Source organism: Narcine bancroftii, chromosome 1 (genome assembly GCF_036971445.1).
Source record: "Narcine bancroftii isolate sNarBan1 chromosome 1, sNarBan1.hap1, whole genome shotgun sequence".
NCBI classification, from domain to species: domain Eukaryota; kingdom Metazoa; phylum Chordata; class Chondrichthyes; order Torpediniformes; family Narcinidae; genus Narcine; species Narcine bancroftii.
The window spans coordinates 195,884,878-195,902,279 of record NC_091469.1 but is presented as its reverse complement, the minus strand read 5'-3'; the positions used below and the strand labels follow the sequence as shown (position 1 = coordinate 195,902,279).

Sequence of the window (17,402 nt, the reverse complement as noted above, 5' to 3'; positions counted from 1 at the left end):
GATGGAGTACGATGGGCCCCATCCCCTCCCTCTCACTGTCTGTAACCAGCAGTTTTTAAACTATCCATCACGCTTCACTGGCAAAATTCCCCGGCCTCCTGCCTCACCGTTTCTGGCCACCAACTGAAAATTGCCCACTGTGCATGACCTGCGGGCTCTCAACTCTCAACATCATCCCTCCACCTTTGTTCACCAACCTCACCCCTGAAAGTAAACCCATTCCCACCAAAAGTAGGCAGTACAGTGCCAGGGACAGGACCATTTTTAGGTTGGAGGTGCAGCAGCTACTCAATGAGGGGATAATTGAAGCCAGCACCAGCCTTTGGAGAGCCCAAGTGGTGGTGGTGAAGAATGGGGAGAAAAACAGAATGGTCATTGACAACAGTCAGACCATGAACAGATTTACACAACTGGACGCGTAGCCTCTTTTCCACATATTCAAAATGGTAAACCAAATCACCCAATATTAGATATTTCTCACCATTGATCTGCAGTTGGCCACCTCTACCATTTCCTGAGGGCTCCCTTCAGTATCACCATCGGGGTCTCGGTCTTCCAATGGGAGATGGATCAAATGGTAGACCAATATGAGCTTCAGGCCACATTCCTGTATCTGGACAACTTCACCATTTGCCGCCATGACCTGCAATATCATGACGCCAACCTCCAAAAATTCCTCCAGGCTGTCAAACTCCTTAACCTTGCATATAATAAGGCAAAATGTGTATTTCACACAAACCACTTTGCTATCCTTGGCTTCATCATGAAGAACGGAGTAGTTGGCCCCAACCCCAATCACATGCACCTGCTTTTGGAACTCCACCTCCCCCACAGCCTCAAAGCCCTGAAAAGGTGAATGGGCTTCTTCTCCTACTATACCCAGTAGATCCCCAATTATGCAGACAAGGCCCGCCCACCTCCTTTCCCCTAACATCAGAAGCCCATGCAGCCTTCAGCCACATCAAGGCAGACAATGCTAAGGCCATGATGCACTTTGTGGATGAATCTACCCTGTTCCAGATGGAGAGTGATGCTTCTGACTTTGATCTGGCTGCCACCCTTAACCAGGCAGGCAGGTCCTAAACCTTCTTTTCCTGTACCCTCCATGACCCCAAAATTCTCTGTTGAGAAGGAGGCCCAAGCCATAGTCAAAGCAGTACAGCACTGGAGACACCACCTCACCAGCAAATGATTTACCTTGCTGAATGACCAGCGTGCAGTTGCTTTAATGTTCAACAATCAGCAGCGAGGTAAAATCAAAAATGACAAGATATTGAGGTGGAGAATTGAACTTTCCACCCACATTTATGATATCTTGTACCGGCTGGGAAACTCAATGAGCCCCCAGATGCTTGATTCCACAGAACATGTGCCAGCGCACAAATAGACCGATTGCAAACCCTCCACAACAGCCTCTGCCGCCCCTGGGGTTACCAGGTTCTTCCACTTTATCAAAGCCCGCAATCTGCCTTACTCCGTTAAGGAGATCAGGACTATGACCAGGAACTGCCAAATCTGTTAAAAGAGTGCAAACTGCACTTCTATCGACCAGACAGAGTGCATATGAAAAAGGCAATCAGCCCCTTTGAGCCCCTGAGCATTGATTTCAAAGGACCCCTACCCTCCTCTGACTGCAAGGTGTACTTCTTCAACATCATTGATGAGTACTTAAGTTTTCTGTTCGCCATTCCCTACTCGGATTGACAACAGCTGCAGTCATCAAGGGCCTATGCAATCTCCTCACCCTGTTTGGGTACCCCTGCTATATCTATAGTGACTGGGGGTCCTCTTTTATGAGTGATGAGTTGCGCCAGAACCTGCTGGCCAGAGACATTGCCACAATCCAGACCACCTGTTACAACCCCCAGGGGAACGGGCAAGAAGAATGCTATGGTCTGGAAGGTCACCCTCCTAGCCCTGCGGACTGGAGGCCTTCCAGTCTCCCGCTGCCAAGAGGTCCTCTCGGATGTGCTCCACTCAATCAAATCAGTCCTATGTACAGCAACCAATGCCACTCCACATGAAAGAATGTTTTCCATTCTTAGGAAGTCTGCTTCAGGAACCACGTTGCCAACCTGGCTAATTTTCCCAGGGCTGGTCCTACTCCAGAAGCACGTGAGGAGCTATTAATCTGACGCATCTCCTCCATGCCAACCCCCTAATTCACCTCTGCGGCATACTCTGATAGGCATGAGGACACGGTTTCTGTTAGGGACCTACCACCCTCAGGGGTTCCTGAGATCATTACCAATCACCCTACACCCCCTTCACCTATCATTACCCATGATGCACCAGGGAATGACCAAGCAGATAGCATGCCAGACTCTTCGCCACGCATCCACCAAGCCAACGCCGATAACTACATATAGGCATTCCAGACAGTCCAGAACTCAACTGCTGCGCTGGAGCAGGTACTACAACAGTCACAGCAGCAGGCTAGGCCACCTGAAAAACTTAATTTGTAATAACACCTAATTCACTTCACCCTGCTGGACTCTTTCTAAAACAAGGGGTAATTGTGGTAAACCACTGTATGTATATTTAGCTGTCTGGACACGCCCCTTTGGCTGATTGTATCTGTGGTTCCTCCTGAATACAGGTGACTGTCCCACAGCCCCCTCCCAGTTCAGGACAGTCAATCAGCATGGATGTGCTTCCATTCTATTACTAATGAAAGCCTATCAGTTATACATAACTTCTAGTCTTTTGGAGTTACTGATGGTGCATCACCTACTATGGTTTATTGAATGCAAGTCTCTTTATATAGAGTTAAACAAGAATGTCTGCAGATATTGTGATAGTAGTTTACACAGAAATGCTAGAGAAAGTCAACAAAGTCTTTATATTACATAAAAAATGCCATGTGGCTTGCTGAGTGCATTTTTATGTTAAAAAATCCAAAGTCACTTAAGATACCTTGTCATAACACAAGATATTTATTTCTAATGCTATTTTCATGTATCAAAGAACTTGTTTACCCAAAATAAAATAAAAATTATTTTCAACTGTAATCTGGTTGGGTGGTATGAGGAGTTCATGGAGTTTTCCCTTGAAGGATATCCAAGTGGCAGGTTCAATCACTGGATGTAATGGACAGAGGAGGAGGAGCCAAAGCAGTTTCCTGTGTGCTCAGTCCCTTCATCATCCAAGTGAATGTCATTCAACAATGTCTGCTTCAAGTTGCAGATCATTATAATCAAGAGAGTTCTCTAGATTTAGGGGCATTAATCATGTCATCAGCAAAGCAAAAATGAAGACATAAAAGTTAAAATAAGGAAAAGATCTTTGATAAGTCAGCAGGAAGTAATACATTGTTGTTTTTTCATTATTGGTGTACTTATTTGAAATTTCAATTTTCTATCTGCATTGAGCCTAACAATTGAACATAAAGAATGCTCTTCTGTGCCTTACAATACCAGATATAAACCTGAAATATTCCATGTAACCTCATATATCAAGGAACTGGCACTTGGTGGCATGAGCAGGTGTTTTGTTAAATTGTACCATTCTTTTTCTTGTCCAACATTTAACTCGTAAACTTGGTACTCATTCATTGAGTGATTGGTAGGCACACCTGAATGCCATCTCTTGGCAATTCAGGTTATTGAAACAATCTAGCTGCATGATGCATAGTCACATGCTGATACCCAAGAATATAGGTATGTATCTGTCATTCTGCATCTCAAATCTATTGTACTGGTTATCAACAAATTGGTATATCAAGATCCTAAACATAGCTGCAAAAAGGAACTTCCATTAAAGTTTAGAGAAAGAAGATAAATTTCTTGTGACATACCCAAGAAGGCCACCTTCTAGTTTCTTTCAGTGGAGATTTACTGCCTTCACCGCTCACCCTCTCTGTCAAACCCCCAAAACGTATCAGACACAGCTCATGAAGATACATGGAGTAAAAGGCAAAAGTCTGCACGTACTGTGATTGTAGTAAAAACACACAAAAATGCTGGGGGATCTCAGCTGGTCTTGCAACGTCCATAGGGGATAAAGATATATTACTAAGGTTTTGAGCCTGAGCCCTTCTTCAAGGAATAAATAAAGAATACGCAGAAAACAGGAAGGCTCTGAATTAAGACAAAGCTGGCTGGGGAAGGAGTCTAGACCAACAAAAGGTGTTAATTGGACGTGAGAGGGTGGGGTTTAACGAAAGCTAGAAAAGTCTATGTTAATACCATCTGGTTGGAGGGTGCCCCAAAAGAATTTAAGGTGTTGTTCCTCCAATTTGTAGCAGTGCATGAGACCATGGACAGACATGTTAGCAAGGGAATGCGAAAAGGAATTGAAATGGGTGGCTATTGAGGTGGACAGAACTGGGATGCTCAACAAAGTGATCTCCCAGTCTCTGATGAAGAGGAAACCACAACAGGAGCACAGGATGCAGTTGATGACCCCTGCAGATTCACAAGTAAAATATTGCTTCACTTCGAAGAGTGTTTAGGACCCCAAATGGTGGTGAGTGAGAACATGTGGATGCAAGTGAAGCATCTCTTATGGTCTCAGGGGTAGGTGCCAAGGGATGATTCACACAGAACTATACCACTGTTGACAGTTCACCTTAACACATTCCACAACACACTTAACATGGATTAAATTTGTATCTTCTGCAAATAATGTTAGTCGACTCCCAACTCTCAAGTTTTGATTGGTTCCCTTGCAATGAAATTAAATCTAAACATTTAGTTCAGACCAAAAAGTAGCCCCTCAAAGGAATATCCTCAAATCCTGGGAATTAACTGAGCAGTTTCCAAGTTGAACTTAAAGTTTGTGAAGCATCAACTCATTTCATTTTATTGATTCTTGTTCACTCTGCCTTTTGTGAACATTACTGAACATCGTAGGTTTATTGTTCAGTCCCATTGTAGTGTAATCCTTTATGGTCTTACTTTCAACATTTATAACATGAAGCAAACTTAGAAATTCCAAATGCATAGTTTATTTATCTTTCTTTTAAGTGATGCATCACAGAGAAATGCGCACATTTCCCAAATGTTTGGAAAATGAGTAATAACAAAGATAGATGTCTGCTTATAAATCTGCTCTTTGGTTTTTCAGTGTCTGAAGTAAAATTATATTTACCTGGATATACTCATCTGCATTTTAACCCATAGAAAGCTTTCCTTCACATGAAAAGTGCACAGGGAGCATCATCAACCAGAGAGCCTTCCTGAAGTACATATAGTATATAACAGCTGATGCCAGTCTGATGTCATTAGTAGCCTCAGAAAGTAGCAGATATATTGAATGTCATCTCTTTTGATTTCATTTGTGAGGAGATAATATGCAATGACCTAGAAATCTGAGCACACCAGAAAATGTGAATAGTTCCTGTATCCAATTGGGGAAGTCTCTGACACAACACATTGTGCCTCAACCCTCATTGCAATTGAATATACGTGTCTGCAGAAGATCAGATGGCTAACAACAAGAACTATCCCTCAAGCAAGACAATAAATGTGGAAGGGGGAAATTAGGGAGATGATTTAGGGAAGGAGCAATGGTACTGTTAAGATGGAAATGTGAATCAAGGAGGTTAAGGCATTTCAATATAAGAATCTGAAATAGTTACCTTATTAGCTTATGTGGAGGACCTATTGCCTGTTTAAGACCATAAGACATAGGAATGGAATCGGGCCATTCGCCCCATTGAGTCTGCCCTCCCATTCTATCATGACTGATTTTTTTGTTTTTTAAAATGTAGACATACAGCACGGAAAACAGGCCATTTCAGCCCACAAGACCATGCTGTCCAATTACAGCCAATTAACCTACACCCCTGGTACACTTTAAATAGAGAGAGGAAACCGGAGCCCTTGGAGGAAACCCATGCAGACACAGGGAGAATGTACAACTCCTTATGGCATAGCATTCTCCTGTCTTCTCCCTAAACCCTTGATTTTGTTCTTATTCGATTACCTATCTATCTTTGTCTTAAATATCCCCTATAACTTGGCATCCACAGCTGTCCATCGCAATGAATTTCACAAATTCACCACCATCTAGGTAGAGAAATCCCACCTCACTTCTGTTCTAAAGGGCCTTTTTTATTCTGAGGCTCTGCCCTCTGTTCCCAGACTCCCTCAACATAGAAAACATAATGCTCTCCACATCCACTCTTTCTAGTATTCCATAGGTTTCAATGAGATCAACCTCATTCTTCTACATTCCAACGAGTACAATTCCAGGTCCTTCACACACTCCTCATATGAAAATGGTTTCACTCTGGGGATCATCCTTATAAACCTCCTCTAGACCTGCTCCAACACACTGCTCCTTAGATAGTACCACGGGATCTTGTGCTTGTGGAGAATCAGCTGCTGTAGTTGTTGCAATGGCAGTACTACCACTGGTGCAGACCCTAGAAGAGCAAGGGGTCTGGGACCACGGCCTTTCTGCTCTCCTTTCTGGGGTCCTACTACCTTTCTGTCCTGCCCAACATCCCCAGACACATTAAAATTCACAGTAGAAATGGGGCTGGCATCAATTCTTCCATCAATGTCTTTAGAAGTTTGGATCCAAGATGACGTTGTACATAATCGACAGCCCAGACCTCGATGGTTGCAGATTCGGAGAAAGTGCAGATTAGAACAGGACATCAAAGCATGAGAACACCTAGCTGCCAAGAAGTCTTGGAGAGGACCCTACTGAATGGGAAGCCACAGCAGGCTGCTGATAACTGACCTCTGGGAACCAGGTGTCATGACCAGGATCCATGAGGGTGCCAGTGGCGAGCAGGGCTACTGAAGGGTTTTGGGCACTGACACCTTCCTAACACTGGGAGAAAGGAGGATGACTTGGAAGCCCCAGGCTCAATGCACAGCTGAATCATGCAGTTACAGAAGTTAAAGTCGTGCATGAGGCAGCAGCATTGGAGAAGGTGGTGTGATCTAGATACTCAATGCCTCTCTTTTACTTCCCTTTCTTATCTTGATGGTTGGTCTGTATTAAAGGCAGCTCTTTGTGTGCCTTTATAGAGCAAACATAGGAAAGAGTTTTGTGTATTTTATGTACACGGCAATAAATGGAATCTTGAAATCCCTCCATGTCTTTCATACACAATATCAGTAAGTAAATATTCCATCCATATATTATTTCTACATTCTAAGTTTCTGCTATGCTTGATCCCATGTCACACTAAATTTTAAAGTTTGTAGATCCCTTTACCATTAAATATGCCCTATGGTATGAGTGAAATTCTGGGTAAAATTGTAAACTGCAGGGCAAGAAATAACCTGCACATGGATGGTCATACAGGTTGAATCAGTTATCTTTTAAATGAAGTTCAAAAAAAAGTACCGCAGCTCACAGGTGCAGTCGTATTCTAGGAAGAGCAGGCAATGTAGAAAATAAAACTGAATAATTCATTACACACAATCTTCCTTGCTTCAGGGACATAATAAAATTAGGTATTCAATTGTTAATTTAAAATGTTGCCTTGCAGGCAGGACACAAACTATTTTACCTAAGTCCTGACAACAAATTAATAAAGCGGTGAAGTCCATGACAGTACAAGCCATTAGAGTTTCAACTTACTGTTTCATCCTGCAGGTTTTATTGTGGCATTTATGTCACTATTAGAACCATCTTGAACAGCATAGGCTTTTCCTGTAGTGATGACTAATCGAGATGTCTCCTGCAGTGTCATGAGACAATCGCATTCAGTTGATAATTGACCGTGTTGATGCTTAGGAACTGTGTCATGTTGTACACTTTAATGATACGTTATTTGCAAGCAAGCTAACAAATGTAAAGTACAGGGTGTTTAAAAATAGAAGAGTTTCTACTGAATTGTGATACTGTTGAACATGCAAAGGAACTAACAGTAGACTTAACAGGGTCTTTCAGTCATTCCTGTTTTATGCCTTAAGGCTGATGGTAAGAACCATCTTGGCAACAGACATCTTGTGTAAAACTCACACTGATAGGGTGTTATTCATTTCGAATTTGTATCCCCTTCCTAGTACAGAACTGAGATTAGTATAAACTGGGGCCAAGCCTGGCTAACAAGCTTGCGATTAAATATTCTGCTCAAAAGTCAATTGTCAGCCCTGATGGGTTGTGCCAAGAAAGTCGCAATCTGTTTATTTGGAGATTATAGAACTCTTTTGGTGGGTTGGGCCAGAGTATGGTAATGAGCTGCTAGATGAAGTAGATTTGATGAGCTATAGCCTTATACTCTTTCTATATATCCCATCACTTCTTCTTCCTCCTCCCACTTGTATCCACCTGTCACCTGCTAGCCTGTGCTCCTCCCTCTTCCCCTTCCTCCCACTCCCACCCACCTCCTTATTCAGAGATTTTGCCTGATTTTTGTCATACCTGTAGAAGGGCTCAGGCCTGAACCATCAGCTCTCTATTGCTTTCCATGGATGCCGAGCTCCTCCAACACTTTTGTGTATTTTATATGTTCAATTAGATCTTCCTTATAAAAGATTATCTAATGATCTGGGAGCAGGTGTATCCAAGGGCAAAGGAGTCCAGGTTTTTTGTTCACAGATAGGAGTATCATTTTAGCGGTTCATAATGGAATGCACACTATCAAATGGAGATTTTAAAGCTTATGCATGGACAAACTGCCACGGCAAACAACATGTATAATCAATTTGTATATTTTGCACTTAAAGTTCAGCACCGCTTAAGGATTGAATCTTTTGTTTTTGTTGGCAACCCACGGGATGCATGGTAATTTTGCAATGACACTGTAATCTTCCATGCTCTCATTTCCTTCCTCCCATTGGATAGAAGGCCGAAGAGTGTGAAAGCATGCACAACAGACTGAAAGGCAGTTTCTTCTCCACAGCCATCAGTGCAATCATACTGCCCTTCCTTGGTGTTATTTAAACTTCATTTTTATTGCAATCCAATACTGTAAATTGTGCTCTGCACACGACTGTATGAGTGTTAGAGATAACCTGTTAGCTTGCTCGCAGAGAATCATTCACTCTGTACAGGATATTTTGCGACAAAATAATATTTAAATTTAAATTAAGCCACCATGGACAAGTATCACTTCCTATTTGAAGGAGGAATTGACATCTGAGATCATGGCTGGAGCAGCTTCAGTAGAGACTGTCAGGCAGATCGTTGACACTTGATATGTGAAATTAAAAAGGAAATAACTTTAAATTGAAGAAGTTTTGCATTTAGGAAAAAACGAGTTTTTATTTCCTGTGAGTAATTTCTGACCTTGTTGTGATACAGTTGATAGGATCGCATCCAGCTTTCAGTCCCACTCAGAGCTTGTTTCAAGCAAATTTCCAAAAACACCAAAATAGACTACATGATTATTATCACATTTCTGTCTGCGCGAACTTGCTGGGCATGAAATGCTTGTGAGGATATTTCAAAAGTACTTTAGTGAGTGGTACAAGGGAGGATTTAAACTCAGCTGACAGGGAAGTGGGTACCAAATTGGAATTGGAGAGATTGAAGAGAAGGCAGGGATTTAATGAAGGAAACAGGATGGACCAGGATAACGAATATGGTAGGAATGATGATGGGTGGTGTTTTTATTTTAATGCAAGATTAGAACAGAGACTGGATTAGTACGTGGAACTACAATATTAAAGGTATCATAGAACCCGACCTTTGGAAAGGCCAGTACTTTATCAGTGCAAAGCACCTAAAATGGCCATGTTTATACTCCCCTGATGACACCTTCCCCATTCCTCAACTACTTCATCTAACCATTATAATCTTAATATTCTATCTTTCTCCTGTCTTAATTCAGCTTTATCTGAAATGCATTTCTTACCTGAACTACTTCTTGTGGTGGCCAGATTGTGAAGAAGATTTAGCTGATGTTCTTGTATTAATGACCCTAACTCCGGTTTTACTGGCAAATAGAAGTGTCACTGCATTTCGCTTTAAAGGCCATCTCCTGGATATCACTCAGAGAAAGGAACCTCACCCTGTACACTAGTTGAACTGAGAAGTTGTAGTTAATACACTCTAACCCTGTTTTTGCATCTTCTGTATCTTTATACTCTTTTTGTAAAGTGGAGAATCAAACTGCAGTTTTCTGATCAATATTCAATAAAAGATTAATGTAACTTATCTGCTTTACATTAGAAATGAAAATAAATATTTATTTTCAGTTTGTTAAGCTTTGTTACTTCTCTTAGAGACTTGTGTATCTGCATTTACAAGTCTCTCTGCGCTCATCTCCTCGACACAATTATTTTCCAAAGATGAAGTTATCTTTCTAGCTTCCCATCCAAAATGTATCTGTGTTGTTATTTCATGATTACAAACCTATTCTAACAATATTGCCATCTTCCTGGACTTTTATCACAGTTCTACAGTAGAAATCAGCTTCCTCCCATCTCCCCAAATTTAACAAAATCAGCTAAAACTGAAATTGTGCTTCTGACCCTGTCCACATTATTTATGCAAATAATGAACATGATCCCTGCATTAAAACCACTTCACACCACATCAATTTCACTGTTTTATTTGGTAGCCAACTTGGTATCCAATCCATCTGTGGCATCATTTTGCTGGAGAGAACTCAAGCTTCCAACCCACTAAGGTCTTCAGGCAGTTTGTTTTTTTGCTCTGGATTACAGCATCTGCTGTCTCTTTTGGATCTAATCTGTTACATGTTCCCTGATTACTATTTTAAAGGACTTTTGGGAATCCAAATATATTACAGGTACTTCAGCCACATTATCCCCATTTATCTTTATTGTTATTTCTCAAAAAATCAATTGGATGTACAGAGATGTTTCCAAATGTCTTTCAGTGCATATTTCATCATCTTTCCTACCACTGGCATTAAGCTAACTGATCATTGATTGCTTCGATTATATTTTGTTGGTGTGTTTTTGATTTTTTATATGGATCAAATACTCTGTCAAATTACTAATAATTACACTAAAAACATAAAATGCTGGAAAAACTCAGCTGATCAAACAGTGTAGTTTATGTAGCAATGGTAAAAATACAGAAGCGATGTTTGCTACATTAAGGACACTATTTGACCAGCTGAGTTTCTCCAGCATTTTGTGCTTTTTCTTCAACCACAGTGTCTACAGATTTTTATCTGTTACTACTAATAATTACAATATAGAAAGTCTAATTTGTACATGAAGCAGGGGAAAAATCAAATAAACTATATTCCCCAACTTTTTTGGTTAAACTGAATTCTACTGCTGAATCTTGCAGTAAATTTGGTGGTTAATGACATTAATCTTTGCATCATGTTTAAATATCTTTCATTCTGAATGTGGATGTTGTAAGAGGCAATGGGTGCCCTGATTTCTCCATCATTTCAACATTCGCAATAAGTTTCTCCAGTGTTTCTTAATTGGCTAAATATTCAATGCAAAAAAAAAATTCGAAAGCATCTATTAACATGGGTAAAATGTACTGGCAATGAGCTCTCTGTGACATTCAATATGAATTTCCTTTAGGTTTGATTTACCTTTATGTTTAATTAACCAATTCCAATTACACCACCTGATAAATTATTTAGAATACTAATTTTTTTGTCACATTTAATTAACAAAACAATACCATACATGAACTAATCGGCCTAGTTTTATTTGCTATTGCACAGCCCAGCATAATCCTCAAGAAGTTGCGATATTTATTACATCAAATTTAATTAGGCATTACAAGTATTATCTCAATTTTAACTGTGTGATTGAGCATAAATATTTATAGTAGATCTGGTTATTATGTGTTATGCATAATTTTAATATCCTTGAAGTTGCTTAAATATTGCAGGACAATATTGAAATTTATCCCTGTTGACTTTGCTGTATTATCGTAGCATTTATATTTTAAGCACTTCCTCTCATATTCACTGGAATGGTGATGTAACATTGGGAACTATACAAGATTATTTCATTTCTAAAGTGATATTTTTTTTGATTTCCGCAGAAAGGATGAGATGATTATGGAAATATATGATTTGAGTATAAGGGGAGATTTGGTAGAGATATACAAAATGATGAGGGGTATAGATAGGCTTTTTTCACTGAGCTGAGGTGAGACAATAACTTGAGGACATGGGTTAAGGGTGAAAGAAGGAACTTCACACAAAGAGTGGTGAGAGTGTGGAATGAGCTGCCAGCTGAAGTGGTGAATGCAGGGTCGATTTTAACATTTAAGAAAAATTTGAGTAGGTACATGGATGGGAGGGGATTGGAGGGCAATGGTCTGAGTGCAGATCAATGGGATTAGGCAGGTCAAAGGGACTAGGCAAAATAGTAGTTCAGCACAGCCAAAGGGCCTGTTTATGTGCTGCGGTATTTGATGGTTCTGTGGTTCTATGGAGAGTGAATATAGAATTAAATACTATCTTTACTATTAAATTCTAATTGGAACACAGTTTTAAAAATATTCATAATCTTAACATCCACAAACACTGGAAATCCAAACAATGTTTAGTTTATGAAAATAAAAGCACAAAGTTCTGTGATATAATTCATCTATAATCATATTGTTTTGTTTTCTAGGTATCACTCCATCTACAAGCCAGCACCAAATAGTGAGGTTTACAGACGCTGCAAAGTAAATCCAAAGGATTTTGAGGAAAATGTCCAGAAAGCACTGGAAATGTATCATGCCAATGTTTCTGAGTTGGAGCAATTCTACAAACCCGTCATCCGTGTCAATGCAGACCAGGATCCTCACACAGTGTTTGAATACATTGAGAGTTGTATTGTTAAACCTTTGCCAAAGCAAACAAATGTCTTTATTTGAATATTTTGGACTAGACAATTGCTGTGATTTCTTTACCATACTTTGTATTCAAATCTAGCTGAAAGTCATTTATTTAATAATAAAAGGACAGCCCAAAATATACATTGTTTTCCAATGTTCCATCAAATGCATCCTTCAATAAAGTGTAAGATACTTTATTATCTTTATTGTAAGATAAATACATTATTTTGTTTATAAGTGATTATACATAATCCTTTGAAAATTACCATACTGGGGGTGATTGTGTCTTTTAAATACTTGAATTTTTTAAAAAAATCTTCACCTAAATATTGCAGCTTTTCTGTATCAAGGAGAACTTAGCCAAGGACAAAAATTATATGTGACCTTGTCATTTACTACAGGTAGATAAGGCAAGGCAGAGTATTGTACCAAACAGGATGAATCACTGAAAAAATATTCCTTCAAAATGCAAACAACTCCCAAGGTATAGGGCCAACAGATTTTTATCTTTATTATTAACATAGTGTATTTTTTTAATATTCGGAATCATACTTTATGTTTCTTTATACAATAACAATATTATCCAGAATTGTTATATTCTGCATTCAGATGATTTTCTTGTATAAAATCACATCCAGATACCTAACCAGTCAATTCTATGTTATCTTGGATTAAAATTACTGGTACATATTAATAGCAAGCCCAACCAAAGCTCAACTTATCCTGGAATTTTTTTTGTGTGTGGGGTGGGGGGAGGGGGGGTGGGTGGCAGTGGGGGAAATTTGAGACCTAAGCTGAAACAATCACTGGATAATATAGTTCCCATGGATATTACTTTTGTTGTCTCTATCTCAGAGTAAAGAGGACATGGCCTGGTTGGTGGGAGGATCTTTAGGATAGATGCTGCTTTCTTAAGACACTGCCTCTCATAGATGTCCTCAATAGAGTGGTCTGGTGCCCATGATGTCGCAAGCTGAGTTAACAACCCTCTGGAGTTTTTTCTTGTCCTGAGCATTGGCACCTCCATACAATCAGCCAGAATGCTCTCCATGGTACACCTGTAGAAGTTTTGAGAGACTTCAGTGACATACTGAATTTCCTCAGACAAACCTCACAAAGTATGGTCACTGGTGAGCCTTCTTCATGATTGCATCGACATGGAGGCTCCAGAATGGATCCTTGGAGATGTTAAAACCCAAAAATTTGAAGTTCTTGACCCTCTCCACTTCTGAACCCTCGATGAGGACTGGTTCATGTTCTACTGACTTCCTCCAGAAGTCCACAATTATCTCCTTGGTTTGCTAATATTGAGTGCAAGGTTTTTGATATGATACCACTCAACGAGCTGATCTATCTCCCTCCTGTACACTTCCTTATTGCCATTTATGATTCTGCCAACAGCTGTGAGGCCATCATCAAATTTGTAGATAACAATGGAATTGTGCCTGCCACACAGTTATGGGTATATGAGTAGAGCAGTGGACATCCTTGGGGTGCACTGTGTTTATGGTCAGTGAGGAGGAGACGTTGTTTCCAATTCATATTGACTCTGGTCTTCCGATGAGGAACCCAACGATCTAATTGCAGACTTGGGTGCAGAGGGTTTGGAGTTTGTTAACCAGCACTGAGGGAATAATGGTTTTGAAGACTGAGTTGTAGTCAATGAAGAGTCATATGTATGTATGAGTTACTTTTTTGAGTGAAGAATCAGTGATATTGTGTCTGCTGTGGAGTAATTATGACGATAGGTGAATTGCAATGGATCCAGTCCTTTGCTTAGGTACGTGTTAATTGTGACCATGACCAATGTCTCAAGGCATTTTATCATAGATGGATGAACTCACTCATAGATTGTAAAAAATTCTTGACAATAATTGGGAATACTTTGAACTGTAAGATATGAAACTGAACAATCTTGCACTCTTGCCGTGGAACAATGCATGGGATCTGCCCAGTTCCATGCAAGGTTTGTAATTTCCAATGCATGGGGGAATGCCAGAAATTGCAGGCTTCTACAAATTCAATAACAATTTGTATAAAAAAAGCAAAACTTAAGATGTGATCTCAGACTGTTGTAGAAATTTAAAAAATGGTATTTTTCAACAGGAACCCTTGCCATTTCAAGCATTTGGTTTCTTAAACTGCTTTGGTTGGTTGCTGGTGGACATTAGTGGGGGCAATAAACCTCCAGCAGACAATGGTGTTAAGCAAGGTGGACAGGCAGTCCAAGGATCAGTGTTTGCAACCTCCTTCCCAAAGAAAGGGGAAGTCTTTAGCTCTGATCAGGAGGACATGAAGCTCACATTATGATTCTAGGACATGTGTCTTTTGGGAACTTCCTGACCATTGTTCATGTAGGGAAAGACCCAACAAGAAGCAAGAGAAAATAATCTCTGACATTCATGCTAAATGCACATAAGGTTTTTCCCTTCTGTTCATATTCACTTCCACTAAATTACATGGATACAGATGCACAGGAGGAGCATATTGTGATCAGAACTGATGACCAAAGTTGAACATCTCCAGCATAACAGGTTGAACCCCTCCTTCTGGAGGACGTGTCTGAAAGTCTAGAGACTTACAATCCTCATTTGCAGGATATCCTCCATTCGTACTGTTACTGTTAACTTTTCAACTGCTGGCTATTTCACTGAACAAAACCTCAGCTGCTATATTGACAATATTAAACAGCTCTCTCCAAAAAGCCTATGAAAATCATGATGCCCAGTGATCAAGAGGATAGGATACAACCTGATGGGAAACCAGTCAGAAATGAAGCTCCATCAAAGGAGTTAATTCATCTTAGTCCTATGCCTTTTTTTTAACCTGCTGAATAAGTTTGGGGAAAGTTAAATCATGTTAAATATATTCCATCAATAATTTAGATAATTTATCTATAATGAATAAGGTAAATGGGTCTTAATTGTTGTGGGAACACCCTAAACATATCTGGACACTGCACGACCAGCAGGGAAAAATAAAATCATTAATCATAGAGCTATGGAATTATCCAGCATGGAAACAGCCCTTTCAGCCCATCTTGTCCAGACCAAGAAAACTGTCTCACTGAGTTAATCCCATCTACCTACATTTGGGCCAAACCCCTCTAAATCTTTCTTCTTATATACACATCTGCAAGCTTTTTAAAGGTGTAACTATCATTCCAAGGACATATAGAAAATGTACATTTAGTATATGTTCACATTTAAGTTTCCATATATTTCCCCGATCCACAAACAGCAGAACAATGGCGCAAACCGGTATCATGTTTATTTCCAGATCTGGAGCTCTTGCCATAGGGCTGTGAATCAAAATCCAATACAGACCCAGTTGCAAAACACTTTTTTCATAAAGAATGACCTGTGATTTTAAGAGAATCTCAGTGTCGATCTATCTGCTGGTCTTTGTTATACAAAGAAAACTGATCATCAGGTTAAACTATCAGGGCAACATGAAAATGCCCAATTTCTAAAATGTTTACCAATTCCACACATTACTGATTCGTGATAAAGGAAGAGGCATTGCAAGTTATACTACCTGGATGTTTCTTTAGTGAACCTCAAAAATCATGGTTGAAGTTAAAAAAAATACAAAATGCTAGAGAAGCTCAGCAGGTCAAGCAATGTCCTTTATGTAGCAAAGGCAAAGATACAGAACCCACGTTTCAGGTTTGAGCCCTTCATCAAGGTATGAGAGAATGCAGGCAGACATCCGAACAAAAGGGTAGGGGGAAGGGGGGTGGCAAAGGCAGGAGATTACTTTGTTTCTTTCTGGGCCAATGGAAAATCACTTTGCTTCTTCCTGGATCAAAGAAAAAGCACTTTGTTTCTTCCTGGACCAAAGAACCCCAAACCAGACAGCTTCATCTTCACAATAGATGTCCAATCCCTTTATACCTGTATCCCTCACACAGTTCTGAAAGCACTTTGCTTCTTTCCTGGACCAAAGACCTGACTAGTCACCCTCTACCACCACCCTCCTCCGTCTGACAGAACCTGTCCTCACTCTAAATACTTCTTTAACTCATCTCACATCCTCCAATTTAAAGGAGTAGCCATGGGTAACTGCATGGGTCCCAGCTACACCTGCCTGTTTTGTAGGCTTTGTGGAGCAATCCATGCTGCAAGTCCACACAGGCATATCAATATATCGATGACTACATCAGGGTTGCCTCACACACCCAGGATGAGCTTGTCAACTTTATCCACTTCACATCTAATCTAACTTCCACCCTGATCTCAAATTTACTTGGTCCATATCTGATAACACTCTCCCCTTCCTGGATCTCTCTGCTTCCATTATGGGCGATAAGATTTCCACCAACATATACTACAAACCCTCTAACTCCCACAGCTACCTTGACTACACTTCCTCACACCCTGCCCCCTGCAAGGATTCCATCCCCTTCTCTCAATTTGTCCATCTCTGTAGCATCTGTTCCCAAGATTATGTCTTCCAGTCCAGATCTTCCAAAATGTCTACCTTCTTCCATAAATGTGGCTTCCCCTCCACCACTTCAACTCAGCTCTCATTGACATCTCCTCCATTTCCTGCTCATCTGCCCTGGCCCCCTCTGCCCCCAGATGCAACAAAGAAAGAATCCTCCTCATCCTCATCTACCACCCCACCAGCCTTTGCATCCAACATATCATCTACCAGAATTTCCGACACACCAGACAAATTTTTCCATCTCCTCCCCTCTCGGACTTCCGCAGGGA

At 40.3% G+C, this 17,402-nt stretch overlaps 1 protein-coding gene across 3 annotated transcripts in view; it reads left to right on the top strand.

Annotated features, from left to right (window-relative positions):
* The window catches only part of ak8 (adenylate kinase 8), a 210,669-nt gene extending 197,785 nt beyond the window's left edge, over nucleotides 1–12,884 (top strand). For all 3 annotated transcript variants that reach the window (XM_069887225.1, XM_069887219.1, XM_069887209.1), the window contains one exon: nucleotides 12,477–12,884. In XM_069887225.1, the coding sequence (XP_069743326.1) occupies nucleotides 12,477–12,723 (247 nt within the window). In that variant the 3' untranslated portion in view covers nucleotides 12,724–12,884. The remainder of the gene's footprint in view (nucleotides 1–12,476) is intronic.
* Nucleotides 12,885–17,402: the final 4,518 nt, after the last annotated feature.